Source organism: Myotis daubentonii, chromosome X (assembly GCF_963259705.1).
Source record: "Myotis daubentonii chromosome X, mMyoDau2.1, whole genome shotgun sequence".
In the NCBI taxonomy this organism is placed as follows: Eukaryota; Metazoa; Chordata; class Mammalia; order Chiroptera; family Vespertilionidae; genus Myotis; species Myotis daubentonii.
Window position 1 is genome coordinate 129,315,444 of NC_081861.1, and position 14,846 is coordinate 129,330,289.

The 14,846-nt window shown below is 39.4% G+C and overlaps 1 protein-coding gene and 1 long non-coding RNA gene across 6 annotated transcripts in view; one reads left to right on the forward strand and one right to left on the reverse strand.

Moving 5' to 3' along the window:
* ADGRG2 (adhesion G protein-coupled receptor G2) overlaps positions 1 to 14,846 on the forward strand; it is a 114,644-nt gene that overhangs the window by 92,455 nt on the left and 7,343 nt on the right. For all 5 annotated transcript variants that reach the window (XM_059678560.1, XM_059678561.1, XM_059678562.1 and 2 more), the window contains 9 exons: positions 405 to 576; positions 763 to 919; positions 2,231 to 2,374; positions 3,042 to 3,164; positions 4,075 to 4,120; positions 4,246 to 4,349; positions 5,141 to 5,262; positions 7,552 to 7,820; positions 14,375 to 14,474. In XM_059678560.1, coding sequence (XP_059534543.1) covers positions 405 to 576; positions 763 to 919; positions 2,231 to 2,374; positions 3,042 to 3,164; positions 4,075 to 4,120; positions 4,246 to 4,349; positions 5,141 to 5,262; positions 7,552 to 7,820; positions 14,375 to 14,474 — 1,237 coding nt within the window. The remainder of the gene's footprint in view (positions 1 to 404; positions 577 to 762; positions 920 to 2,230; positions 2,375 to 3,041; positions 3,165 to 4,074; positions 4,121 to 4,245; positions 4,350 to 5,140; positions 5,263 to 7,551; positions 7,821 to 14,374; positions 14,475 to 14,846) is intronic.
* The window catches only part of LOC132223329 (uncharacterized), a 107,251-nt gene that overhangs the window by 78,686 nt on the left and 13,719 nt on the right, over positions 1 to 14,846 (reverse strand). The gene's annotated exons all lie outside the window — the stretch shown is intronic.

The following is a 14,846-nucleotide window of genomic DNA, read 5'->3' on the forward strand; positions in this document are numbered from 1 at the left end:
TTTTGTTTTTTCTAGAATTTCATATGAAGAGAATCATTCAGTGTGTAACCTTTTGAGTCTGACTTTTTTTCACTTAACATAATACATTGGAGATCCATCCATGTTGTTGCATATATAAGTCGCTCATCCCTTTTTATTACTGAATAAAGTAGTCCATTGTATGGTGGACCACAGTTTGTTTATCCATTCTGCAATTGATGAACATTTTGGTTTGTTTCCACTTTGGAAACAAAGCTGGAAAAGGCTACAATGAACATTCATGAACATGTCTTCTTAAGACATGTTTTCACTTTCCTGGGGTGAATACATAGCAGTGGGTTTGCTAGATCACAAGGTGTATGTTTCTTTTTATTAATGGTTTCTTTCATTATGTGTTCATAAAATGATTTGGCTCTCTGTTGTAGAAACTGTTCATACCAGCAGCATCACTGTTTCTGACCTTGAGAGCCAAGTGTCTCAGATGGAGAAAACTCTGTCCTTAGGCAGCTTGGAGCCTAACCTCGCAGAAGAAATGATAAATCAAGTCAGCAAACTCCTCCATTCCCCACCTGCCTTGCTGGCCCCTCTGGCCCAAAGGTATGACTTAGCAAACTGACCCTATAGTGATAACAATGCTTCTTACATGATTAATTACAGCCAAGTATTTTTCTCCCACAATGAGTTTCATAATGACTTGTTAAGTTGCTACTCTGTATTCTTTCTGCTTAGACTGGGGAAAACAAAGTGGGAGTGTTGAATTTGAACTGCCACTTATCTTTACAGATTGCTAAAAGTAGTGGATGGCATTGGTTTACAGCTGAATTTTTCAACCAAGACCATAAGTCTAACCTCCCCTTCTTTGGCTCTGGCCGTGATCAGAGTGAATTCCAGTAATTTCAACACAACTACCTTTGCTGCTCAAGACCCTACAAATCTTCAGGTATATCCTAATTTAATGTGGAAACAGCCTTTTCTTGTATATGACATCATGTAATATATCATGATATATGATGGAGTCTTATATATGTATGAGTATATGATTGAAGCAATTACTGCTTATAGTCAGGGTTGATATTAAAAATATTTAACATCTAGAACAATGAGTCACCACAGAATTAAAAAAAAGAACATTGCCTAGCCAGTGTGGCTCAGTGGTTGAGCATCGACCCATGAGCCAAGAGGTTACTGGTTTAATTCCTAGTCAGGGCACATGCCGGGTTTCGGGCTTGATCCCCAGTAGGGGGTGTGCAGGAGGCAGCGGATCCATGTTTCTCTCTCATTGATGTTTCTCTATCTCTATCCCTCTCCCTTCCTCTGTCTCTAAAATCAATAAAAACAGCTCCCCTCCAGGGAGCATGCCCATGCCTTTCCCTTTCCCTTCCTGTTCCCCCTCCCCAGGCACCATTAGCTTCCTCACTCCCAAACTCCAAGGACCCTTCGTTTACCTCCATAACTCATTTCCTAAGCCCATTTCTTCTAGGAATTACTTCTTCTACCTCTGTAATTTTCCCAATAAATGTTCTATTACAGTTTGAAAAAAATAAAAACAAGGGCATTGGTTTTGACTGGTCTCAGAGGTCATTGTTGCACCTAGAGTTAACTCTTTAGCAGTTGTATTGTGGAAGTTGGGGTGAGGTATGTTGTGGGAAGTGTCCAGTGGAGGGCTCTAGATAGTTGGGAGATAGTAGGGGCATCAACTACTTATCAACCCATTCCAATATTTTAACAAGTGCTATGATTACACTGGTGTGAATAGTGGTACTGAATAGCAATCTTGCTTCTAATTGTTTTCTATCCACCTATTAGAGGGATTAGGGGCTGGAAACACCCACATAAAACCAAGTCCTGCCTATTAGTCATCCTTTTACAAGTTTAGTGCATGTGGTTCTATGAAGACTTTGCCCTAACAAGTCACCAAGTTGGTGTGTTGCTGCTGTGGTCTCCTTGGGGTCTACAGTTATACTGCAAACCCACCCCAACTTTATTGCAATATAATTGACATATCATATCCTATACTTTCTGACTGTTTCTGTGTATATTTAAAATGTTTTCTTTCCTGCTCCAAGGCCTCCTCTCCCTATTACACGTCCTCTCTAATTTTGCAGCAGAGAAATAAGAAGAACTGATTATACATAGAGACACCACACATAAATGCCCCTACATGATTCTTCATCTTGATTAGTTGTTGTGTTTTCTAACTCCTTATTATATCAGCCCCAGACATTTTTATTATCTTTTACTTGGTTTTCAGGTTTCTCTGGAAACTGAGGCTCCTGAGAATAGTATTGGCGTTATTTCTCTGCCCTCATCACTGATGAGTAATTTACCAGCTCATGATGTAGAGCTAGCTTCCAGGGTTCAGTTCAACTTTTTTGAAACACCTGCCCTGTTTCAGGTAAAGTTTCCGCGAACTGGTTTTGGGTTAAGTTTTATTTGGGAGTGGGGAACTTATGCTTCTTTTAATCCTCATATATCTTAAGCCTGGTATAAATAAAAAGAATTGCCGAAAAGCTGCAATTTATTTTTAAACAGGACCTAGGGGTGCTAGTGATGATACATAATGATAACTGATACTTAAGTTTACCAATGCTGAGCACTATCCTAAGCTCTTAGAAATGTTAACTCTAATACTCTCAACAATTCTGTGAGGAAGAAACTATTAAACTATATATTATTCCCATTTTCTAGATGAGGACATGGATGCACAGAAAGGTTAAGTAACTTGCTCAAGGGCATGCAGCTTAAATGGCTTAATGTCGTGCTCCCTTTGGCAGCACATATATTAAATGGCTTAATGTTATGTTCCCTTTAATATTCATGAAGGCCCTATTAGGTCAATTTGTGAAACTTAACATGGTATTTAGAGCACTGTAGAGTACAACAAGCTCTGCTTCTAATTATGGTTCTTGGGAAAGTCACTTTATCCCCTGACCCTCAATTTCTGACCTAGGTTGTAAAATAAACATATGGACTAAATAGTCCTTCAGGTCCCTTCAAGCTCTAAAACTTTCTGATAACATTTTGTTTTCCCTTGCCAACCTATTGATTCTTTTGTGTGCTAGGACCCTTCTCTGGAGAACCTCTCTCTGATCAGCTATGTCATATCATCAAGTGTTGCGAACCTGACTGTCAAGAACTTGACAAGAAACGTGACAGTTACATTAAAGCACATCGACCAAAGCCAGGTGGGAGAGTCCTGTCTGGGCTGTTCACTGACCAGAAACACCTTGTGCAAACTATACCTGGAAGAATTGGCCTGAAAAAAAGGAGATCCAGCAGAACCTAAAAACTCAGTTAGGGCAGTGTGTAAGACTAGAATCACTTAGTCACTCCATTGGGTTTTAGCATGCCTAATAACTGACCACCTAATCTCCAAAAGGAACAATGCAAAAGCAAGCTCTTATCAACTGCCAAATTTCAGTGCATTTCAATCTGTGGCTGCAGGTCTGATTTTCACCTCCAAAGAGAAAAAACAAAACAAAACAGTTCAGTTCACATTGAGCATCATCTATCATCTCACTACTCAAAGTGGAGTCTGCAGACTCTTAGGCCCCACTCCAGACCCACTGAATCAGAATGTGCATTTTAACGATGCCTCAAGGTGATTCTTACGCACAATTGCTGAGTTTAAGAAGTGCTGACCTATAATAGATACAGAGGCAGAGCTGCCTCAAACAGATTGTCAAACTGCAGCGGGAAGGCCGGGGAGGGTTGGGGGGCAGGAGGGAGGGGGTAAGAGATCAACCAAAGGACTTGTATGCATGCATATAAGCATAACCAATGGACATAAGACACTGGGGGATAGGGGAGGCTAGGGGACTGTCAAGGGCGGGGGGGAAAAATGGACACATATGTAATACCCTTTGTAATACTTTAAGCAATAAAAAAAACTAACAATGAAAAAAAAAAAAGAAGAAGAAGTGCTGACCTATATAAGACTCCCTAGTTGCTCCTAGGGACCAGTGTAAAATAAGAAGTTTCCAAAAATTAAGAATGAAATTCTGAAATTTTAAAAAAATCATAGTTATTTTTCCAATTGCTTTTCTTTTTTCAGTACAATAAATTAATTATTTGTGATGTATCTTTCTACTGCAGGATGACTTAACAGTAAGATGCGTATTTTGGGACTTGAGCAGAAATGGTAGGTTCCAGTCATACCTTTTTCAAAGTCTTGAGTGGGTGCGGGGAGGGGGTATAAGGGAGAAAGGGCAGTCATTAGTGCTGTGGCCTTGCTGATGGAACAAATACTCTTCCCAATGCCAACAGGTGGAAGAGGAGGCTGGTCATCCAATGGCTGCTCCGTCAAAGACAGGAGGCCTAATGAAACCATCTGTAGCTGCAGCCACCTTACAAGCTTTGGAGTCCTACTGGTAATATCCCAAATTACCTGGCCTTAGATTCTGGGTCTGAGGGGTAGTCGGGCATCATAACATAATGTCTAATCTGCTAGATGACTTTGATAAATCAGCAGATATGATATTGTGGCAAAGTTATTGACCAATTAAATTACTCTTCTAATAAGCAAGTGTACTTGAAGGAAAATACTTGAACATGGAAGTATTTTTTCCCATTCTATTTTTACATTTAAGGTTTACTCATTTAAATAGCTAGGAGGACTAAAAAATTCAGGTTAAAGTGGGTAATAAAATTGTTTAGTTTGCAATGCACTTTAAATTTTTATAAAACACATTGATGTAAATTATCTTATTTAAATCTCCCCAACAGTCCTATAAGATAGGTATAATGGGGCATTGCTATTGTCATTTTAATGAAGTCAGAATTAAGACTCATTTGTTAGGTGATTGTCCACAGTCATAGAACTAAGAAATATAAGACCTAAAAGCCAAATTCAAGTCTTTAGATTCCTAGCCCAGTGCTTCTCTAGTGTACCATAAGACACTGATCAAGCACATGCGCTTTGGAGTCAGCCAGACCTGAATTTGGTTCCTGGCTCCTCCACTTCGTAGCTGTGTGACCTTGGACAATTTACTTAATCTCTCTAGGCCTCAATTTTATTATCTTTACCTAATGATAATAATTGTGGCTACCTTGCCAGTTATTGAATAAACTATGGATGGACAGAATACTCAATCAATGTAAGTTATGATTCTTTTATTTACTTAAAAATATTTGGTCTTGAAAACAATATTTTATTTTCTAGGACCTATCTCGAACATCCTTGCCAGCGGCTCAAATGATGGCTCTCACGTTTATCACATATATTGGTTGTGGGCTTTCATCAATTTTTCTGTCAGTTACTCTTATAACCTACATAGCCTTTGAGTGAGTATCCACAACTGGAAACTTGGATGATATGATACAGTGCTCACCTCCATTGCCAAAATATATTAATTAAGTACACTCCTCTGCCTACCTTATCTTGTACAACCATCTAGTAGAGGCACCTATATGTAAAACTTCATGATTCTTTTTATACACTTGATTCCTTCCATTAGTCTATACACTCTCGGAAGACAGGGGTTGTGCCTTAATCATATTTGTACCCTAAAATGATGCCTGGTACTTAGTTGACATTAAGTGTGAAATGAAAGATGGATGAAGACCCAAAAACCCAATAGCTTAAATCTGAAAGAGACTATAGATTCATGTATGTAATAAGAGCTATGTTTAATGTAATGTGTTTCTAAATCATACCTAGCAAACACAAAAGAATAATATATTAACACATGTTGGCTGAAGAAGAATAAAGAATGTAAAGCTTCACTGAAAAATATAGATACTTGATAAGTGTGGCTTTGTAAGTCAAAGCAAGAATGATATTCCAAGTAATAGCATCTCTTTCTCAGCTTACAGAAGTGTCCCTTTGGTCACTTTTTTGGGGGGGAATTCCAACAGATTCTGTTAGAAAAGAAGAAAATATGTATTTTTATTACATTAAATGAAACATATGTAAGTTCTGAAATGTAGATTTTGGACCCTGATCAAGAAATGCACAAATTTACTTTAAATGCCAGACTTAGGATCCAGCTGTGAATACAGATCTTTTAGTGGACCTTTGAAAATATTATTAATGAGACTAAATTACCATAAGGCCAACCATTACTCAGAATGATTTCACCAGATCTAATTTCACACATATAAATATGCACATGTCATCAATTAGCTGTATTTTCCTATGCCTGTTTCATTTAGGTATAGTATAAACTCTTCTTTCCATGATCTCATTTTCACTAATAACATAAGATAACAGGGAAATCTGGCTATGTTTTAAAGATCTGAATATAGGAACCTATTGTATGAGAAGCAGTAGCAATGCTTCTAGAAGTAGTTTGGAAGAAATGAGGGGTGGGTATTGCTCAGTAGATTCCACTACAAACTATTTAAAAGGATGGGTCAACAGTCAGCATGTAAAAGGTTCCACAGAAATACAAACACAAATTTTCCATATGGTTCCACCAATGATTCTGTTTAGATTTTCCCTTTGTTGTTGCTTTTAATGCCTACAGACATACTCAAAGAGAGGGAATTTACCCACATGCAATAGTACCCCCTTATCCACGGTTTTGCTCTCTGCAGTTTTCAGTTACCCGTGGTCAACTCCAGTCCAAAAATATTAAATGGAAAATTACAGAAATAAACAATTCATAAATTTTAAGATGCTCAGTGTTCTGAGTGAGTAACATGATGAAATATCAGACCATACTCCTCCATCCTGCCCAGGAAATGAATCATCCCTTTGTCTGGTATATCCACACTGTATACACTACCCGCCCACTAGTCATTTAGTAGTCGTCTTGGTTATCACAGTGCTTGTGTTCAAGTAACACCTATTTTACTTAATAATGGCTCCAAAGCACAAGAGTAGTGGTGTTGGAAATTCAGATATGCGAAAGAGAAGCTTTAACGTGCTTCCTAAAAGTTTTCAACTTAATAATTCAAGAAAAAATTGTATGCTGAGGTTGCTAAGATCTACAGTAAGAATGAATCTTCTATCTGAGAAATTATGAAGAAAGAAAATCAATTTGTGCTAGTTTTGCTGTCATACCTCAAATTATAACAGGTATAGCCACAAGTTCATGACAAGTGCTTAGTTAAGATGCAAAAGGCATTAAATTTGTGAGTGGAAGACATGAACAGAAAATGTGTTCTGATTGATGGCAACATGTTGCACCAGAAAGGATTGAACCTACTGTATGAAGACTTTAGCAAGAGATTTCCTGAAACAAGTGACACCAAGCCAAGTAAGGAATGGTTAGCAGATCCAGGAATAGGTTTAAACTGAAAAATATAGAAAATCACATGACTTTTATTACTGTATTGTCATAATAGAATTGTTCTATTTTATTAGTTATCTTTTAATCTCTTACTATGCCTAACTTATAAATTCAACTTTATCATAGGTATGTATTTATAGCAAAAACATAGTATATATAAGGTTTTGGCCCTATCCACAGCTTCAGGCATCCTCTGGGGGTCTTAGAACGTATTCCTATTAGGTAAGGGGGACTACTATAGGGGTTTACTAAAGAATAAAATTAAATTGCTTAAAACTCATATATAGACGCACAAAGAGAATGTGATGCTAATTCTTTTATTGTCCTTTCCTTTTAGAAAGATCCGGAGGGATTACCCTTCCAAAATTCTTATCCAGCTTTGTGCAGCTCTTCTCCTGCTGAACCTGGTTTTCCTCCTGGACTCATGGGTTGCTCTGTATGACACACGAGGCCTCTGCATCTCGGCAGCTGTATTTTTGCATTATTTTCTCTTGGTCTCATTTACATGGATGGGCCTAGAAGCATTCCATATGTATCTGGCCCTTGTCAAAGTGTTTAATACTTACATCCGAAAATACATCCTTAAATTCTGCATCATCGGTTGGGGTATGTATTATTTGCTTACACATTGCCTTGGCTTTCTCTGCTTCATCTTCAGTATTGTGATTTTTAATCACATATAGAATGATAAAGCAGGTCATACTTAACAGGCTTCTAAAACAGCTTTAGTCTCCTTATATGTTGCATTGCCCAAAGAACAACCTTGTCAAATCTCTTTCTAGAATGACTATATATTTACCCTGGATTGTTTATGAACACAAAATTCTTAGGAGGGCTTCCAGTCAAGATGATGGAGTAGGTAAATGCAGCACTCACCTCCTCCCATGACATCAAAATTACAACTAAACTACAGAATAACCATCATTGAGAACCACTTGAAGTCTAGCTGAACAGAAGTCCTATAACTAAGGATATAAAGAAGCCACATCGAGACTGGTAGGAGGGGCAGAGATGTGGAACAAGATGGTCCCTCCAGTGCAGGGGCAGCAACTTGCTTTTAAGGCACCAGGGACATAGAGAGGTATTGACTTGTCTGGCTTCAGGGTGAGGCCTGGAGGAGCAACTTTCCACCCAGACAGAAGTACTGGCAAAAGCCATTGTTTCCTTTCAGATTCTTCCCCCTATAGGCAGAGGTGGGCACCATATCTGAGTCTCCACCAACCTGGATAACATTGTTCACCCCAACCAGGTAATTTCCTGAGACCCTGTCCCACCCAACTTGTGGGCTCACCCACGCTGCTTCCAGTGGCTTTTCCATCTAAAGGCCTGTCTTGGCTCATGCTGCAGACTTTTCTAAAACCTCTCAAAGGTTCACAAACACCAAACAAGTGGCATCTGACCTTGACATGCCCCATAACCTTTGCACTAATGGCAGCTTGGCCTCTAGTTCTTAGCTTTGCCTCTCTCAGGCACCTCCAAGTCCAGTACAAGTGACAACCTTCTGCAGATCACTTTGTAGCTCATGTTGGGTGGCACTAGCCAGAGCACAGGCAGTGGCTAACCTTGGCCTACACTTCTGGAAAGGCCCCAGAGCCAGCACATCCAGTGGACAGCTTCAGACCATGTCAGAGCACCACCCCACCACCTCCGTGAGCAACACACTCAAGGGGGTGCACTATAGCAAGTCCTGCTCTGTGGAGTGAGCTCCTGCACAGTAGCTCCTCCACTGTGGTTGCAGCCAGACCTCACCACTTGGTCTGGGGGTTAACCCCGCCAGTTGAGGTGCTAACAGCAATCAAGGCTCAACTACAACAGGAGGGTGCACACAGCCCCCACATGGGGTACACCTGCAGTACCCAACTAGGATAACTAGGGAGGCTATACCACTGAGCCCCACAGGACATCTACTACATAAGGCCACCTTACCAAGACTTGGAAATGTAGCAGCTCTACCAAATACATAGAAACACAGGGAGGCAGCCAAAAACGAGGAGACAAAGAAACATGTCCCAAATGAAAAAACTGGGCAAAACTCCAGAAAAATAACTAAACACAATGGAGACAAGCAATCTATCAGATGCAGAGTTCAAAACACTGGTTATAAGAATGCTCAATGAACTTAGGGGGAGAATAGATCAACTCAGTGAGAATTTCAACAAAGAAATAGGAAATATAAAAATGGAGATAGAAACATAAAAAAGGACCAGTCAGAAATGAAGAATACAATAATTGAAATGAAGAATACACTAGAAGGAATCAACAGTAGATTAGATGAAGCAGAGGATCTAATCAGCAATTTGAAAGATAAGGTAGCAGAAAACACCCGATTAGAACAGCAAAAAGAAAAATAACCCCCCCCACACCCCCAAGTGAGGATAGTTTAAGGGACCACTGGGACAACAGCAAGCATACCAACATTCACATCATGTGGGTGCCAGAAGAAGAGTGAGAGAAAGGAATTTAAAAATAATGACAGAAATATTCTCTAACTTGGCAAAGGAAATAGATACGCAAGTCCAGGAAGTTCAGAAAGTCCCAAGCAAGATGAATCCAAAGAGGCCCACACAAAGACACATCATAATTAAAATGCCAAAGGCTAAAGACAAAGAGAAAACCTTAAAAGCAGCAAGAAAGAAGCAGTTAGTTACCTACAAGGGAGCTCCCTGAAGACTGTCAGCTAATTTCTCAAAAGAAAGTTTGTAGGCCATAAGAGATTGGCAAGAATTATTCAAAGTGATGAAAATCAAGGACCTACAACCAAGATTACTCTACCCAGCAAGGCTATCATTTAGAATTGAAGAACAGATGAAAAGCTTCCCAGACAAGAAAAAGCTAAAGGAGTTCATCACTACCAAACCAGTATTACAAGAAATGTTAAAGGATCTTCTTTAAGAAGAAGAGAAAAGGACCAAAATATGAATAAAACAGCAATAAATACATTTCTATCAATAATTAATTTAAATGCAAATGGATTAAATGTTCCAATAAAAAGACACAGGGAGGCTGAGTGGATAAGAAAAAAAGACCCACTCATATGCTGTCTATAAGAGATTCATTTCATATTGAAAGACATACACAGGCAGAACACAAAAGGATGTAAAAAGATGTTTCATTAGAGTGGAATGAACAAAACAAAAGCTGGGGTAGCAATACTTATATTAGACAAAGTAAACTTTAAAACAAAGACCAGTGTTTTAAACTTTAAAACAAAAACTTTAAAACGAGCCCTGGCCAGTGTGGCTCGGTTGGAGCATCATCCTGTATACCAGAAGGTCAAGGGTTTTATTCCCGGTCAGGGCACATACCTAGGTTGCAGGTTTATTCCCCAGTCAAGGTGTGTATGGGAGGCAACTGACCAATATGCCTCTCTCATATCGATAATTCATTCTCTCTCTCTCTCTCTCTCTCTCTCTCTCTCTCTCTCTCTCTCTCCCTCCCTTCCCCCCTCTACAAAATATAATAATAATAAATAAAACAAAGGCTATAACAAGAGACAAAGAAGGATCCAGTAATTCTACTTCTGGGTATTTATCCGTAGAAACCCAAAACCCTAATTTTAAAAGACATATGCATCCCTATGTTAATTACAGCATTATTTACAATAGCCAAGATATGGAAGCAACTTAAGTGCCCATCAATAGACATGTGGATAAAGAAGATGTGGTATATATACACAATGGAATATTACTCAGCCATAAAAAGGAATGAAATCTTGCCATTTGCTTGGTATTGTGCTGAGTGAAATAAGTCAGACAGAGAAAGACAAATATAATATGATTTCACTTATATTCAGAGTCTAAAGGACAAAATAAACAAAACAGAAACAGTCTCATAGATACAAAGAACATTTTGACGGTTGCCGAGGGGAGAAGGTTGAAGGGGGGCTAGGTGTAAAAGGTGAAGGGATTAAGCAGTACAAATTGGTAGTTACAAAACAGGCAAGGGGATATTAGTCAAAGTATAGCATAGGGAATACAATCAACCATTTTTTATATAATAAAAGGGTAATATGCAAATTGACCCTAATGGCAGAACGACCAGATTGATGGCTCAACCAGTCACTATAAGGCGCACTGACCACCTCTCAGTCCCTTTCCCTGGCTGGCAGGCTCCCATCGCCCAATGGCAAATGGAGAACTGGGGGTGGGTGGTAGGGGATGTGGGCAGCGCCAGGCCAAGACCCCCCACCCTGTCAGTCACCCCACACACAGAGGGTGACCCATGGTGGGGGCAGGGCCGGCAAGTGGGCAGGAACAGCCGACCTCTTAGTCCCTCCCCCTGGTTGAAAGGCTCCAATCGCCCTATGGCGAATGGGGAACCAGGGGTGAGTGGCAGCAGGGGGCAGGGCTGGCTGCGGGTAGCTGAAGAAGATGTCCCTGATCGCAGGCCAGGTCTAGGGACCATACTTGCACATGAATTTCGTGCGCCGGACCTCTAGTATTGTAATAACTATGTATAGTACCAGACGGGTACTAGATTTATTAAGGTGATCACTTCAAGTTATAAATGTCTAATCACTGGGTTGTACTACCTGAAACTAATATAATATTGTACATCAACAGTAATTGAAAAAAAATTTATGAAAACCTCTTTGAGGTTAGAGCTATGAATCCTTTTTGTATCTCCAGCAACTAGAATTGGAGCTGGCATACAGAAGGTGCTCAATAAATTGAAAAATTTAGCTTGGTAAAAATGAGGACAACCTCTCAGTCCCTAAGCTCCCAGTTAGCCTCACTCTGTTCTGTACCTTCCAGATATCACACACATGTATGATGATATGCTAAGAAGGGCAGAGTGAGAGAATGTACAGATAAAACCTAATGTAACTCCACTGCCACATTGGCACAATATTTCAGATGACACCTATTGATGGTGGGTCACAAAGTCTTAGACACTCTAAAGATCTTGAAGTTTTCTTCATTCAATTATCCACCAAATGTAGGAGCCTCCTCAACTTGACTTAACCTTGATTTAAAAAAAAATACTCTAACCTCTGCTCGAACACTTCTATTATTGGGGGAGCTTATAACCTTTGTTACAAAACAAAATTCAACTGAGTAAATTTTAAAGATCTGTGTGTGTGTGTGTGTGTGTGTGTGTGATGTTTTTTTTTTTTTTCAATGATTCATGAATCGAGCAGCATCCAATCTAGAAGATTGATTGGAGCTCTAAGGAGCTGTCCAAAATGAAAGATTTTTATATGCAGAAGGAAGCAGGAACAAAGATTTTATACTAGACAAAAAAGCAGGTTTGATTCTGCAAGGTCACTTTCCTTTAGGGGATGGCAGTGGTCTATCAGGCAGATTGCCTAACTAGTGCTGATAAGGCAATTCCTGATTGATTGGTATACTAGTAAGATTCCATTTCTAGGAGAGCCGAAACTGCAATTAAGACACTGTTTGGTGACATGGAGCTTAGCATAAGTGACTCCATTTGGGGCCCGTTGACTTGTTATTAATACTTTATGAGGAAGCCAGTAACAATTTTCTAAAGCTCTACAGTTCTATTTTCCCATTAAGTTTATTTGGCTCTCTGTTGGCATTTACCCAGTGGTCGTAGTTTTACTCTCTCAGGCAAAAAAAATAAATAAAAATAAGCTGATATCTCTTCTGCCAAAAAGTCCTTTAGATAATCTACAAGTAATATATAACATTACGTACAATGCCCATTTTTCAATGTATTTTCACACAAGTAACTCCATGAAAGACAAGTTAGTGAGGTCAGCAAGGCAGTTATTGCTAACTTCAGGCAAAGAAACTGACTCAAAGTGATGACATGATTTACCACAATTCACACATCTCAAGACCAGCTGAGCCTGGCTTTCTGATTTCTATGCATATCCCTTCCACTCGATTATATATTCTATACCTCCCAAACTCCCCCCCCCTTCCTCAGGCTAAATATTCCTTCAAATATTCCCTACACAACAGTATTTCAGACTCTTTACCACCCTTGGCACCCCACCTGTCATTATATCTTTGTGAATATCTTTGTGACATCTTTCCAGAAAGATGTCACTTTTTCCCAGAAAAATAAGCCCCTGCTTCTGACATTGGCACAAATTCTGTCAAATTCTGTCTTCTTTGTAGAATCCTGAAAGGTCAGATTCCATTGTCAAGGACTAGCTCCATACTCCTAATATCTTATTTTTAGGAAAGTGTCTCACTTTGGAAGTCATATGTCAGTATATCCAGAAGGTACAAATATAAAAGTTAAATGAAATATTATGTTAGGTTGTACCAGGAACCCCAACCTGTCTGTGAAAATGAATTGTTTTTTAGATTTTAGAGCCTTAGATTAGATATTAGGCTGGTCTGTGTGAGGTGTCTGCATGGGCTCAGGTGGAGGGTGATGGGGTATAGGGGAGGAGGACTCCTTCCCAGCCAAAAGTCAATTTAAGCTGGGAGGGACCGTCTCATTAGCACCCTCTTAATAGAAGTGCCTTCGGGCTCTTCAGAAACCCAGCATATTGACAGTCATTACCCCCAAATCGACCAGGTTAGGCTCCTCAATCTATCAATGGGTTCCAGATAATCATTCAAGGACTTTTGAGTTCATAATGAAAGATTTGCCAGGAGTTCCTGGCATTCCTAATAAGTTGACTATAACTCACATTTTGCATATGTTTTAGAATCTACTTTGCCTCCCATGTGAAACTTAAAATTACATTCCAGGCATGTATAAGATGAGAGTAATACTAGCCACTGTAGTGGACAAACCCTTAAATCTCAGGAGAAGATAATTTCTCACACATGCACAGTACAGTTAGCAGAATCAGTTAACTTGTTTTGCAGTTATTCAGGATCCAGGCCTCTGGAGACTCTGCTCTGTCTCAAAACAGGGCTTCCAAGATTGCCCTGAATTTGGGAGAAGAGAGTGGAAGTTGTCACAGGAGGCTTTTATGCAACAGGCCTAGAGGTGAAGCAGATCACTTTTGTCCATATTCTATAAGCCAAGACCTAGTCATGTGGCCACATACACCTAGCTGCAAGGGAGGCTGGGAGATGTCCAGCTGTGTGCCAAGGAGGAAGAGAAACTGGATTTGGTGAACAGTTCATCAGTCCCTTTTGCCAGAAGAAAATAGACTGTGATCCCTATTCTTTCTTCTCACCACCTTTGGTTATTAGAACTATGTGTGACCAATGTTTCCCATCTTCCAGGAGTACCAGCCGTGATTGTGACCATTGTCCTGACTATATCCCCAGATAACTATGGGCTTGGATCCTATGGGAAATTCCCTAGTGGCTCATCTGATGACTTGTGAGTACGAAGCCCCCAAGGGAATATTTAGTGAAGGGAATTCCCCACGAAAGTGGAGGATCTAATCAGCATATTGACTCCAGCTCTCATGCTAATAAAATCCAGTAATATTTACAGCAACCTTTGCAGATTATATATATAAAGTTAAACTAGTTGGAAATGACATGCTACTAGTTAAGCATTAAAACAATAAATTAGAAGGAAGTATTTTGAAAATACTTTTATAAGCCTCTGATAAAAATGAAATACCAATTACATTATGTTAGTAAAGACTCATGAAATAAAGTCACTAGCATTAAAGGGAGTAAAATCCTGAATGTTATCAAAGAACAATTTTTAAATACCTTCAGCTACCAAGTGTCCTAAAATAAA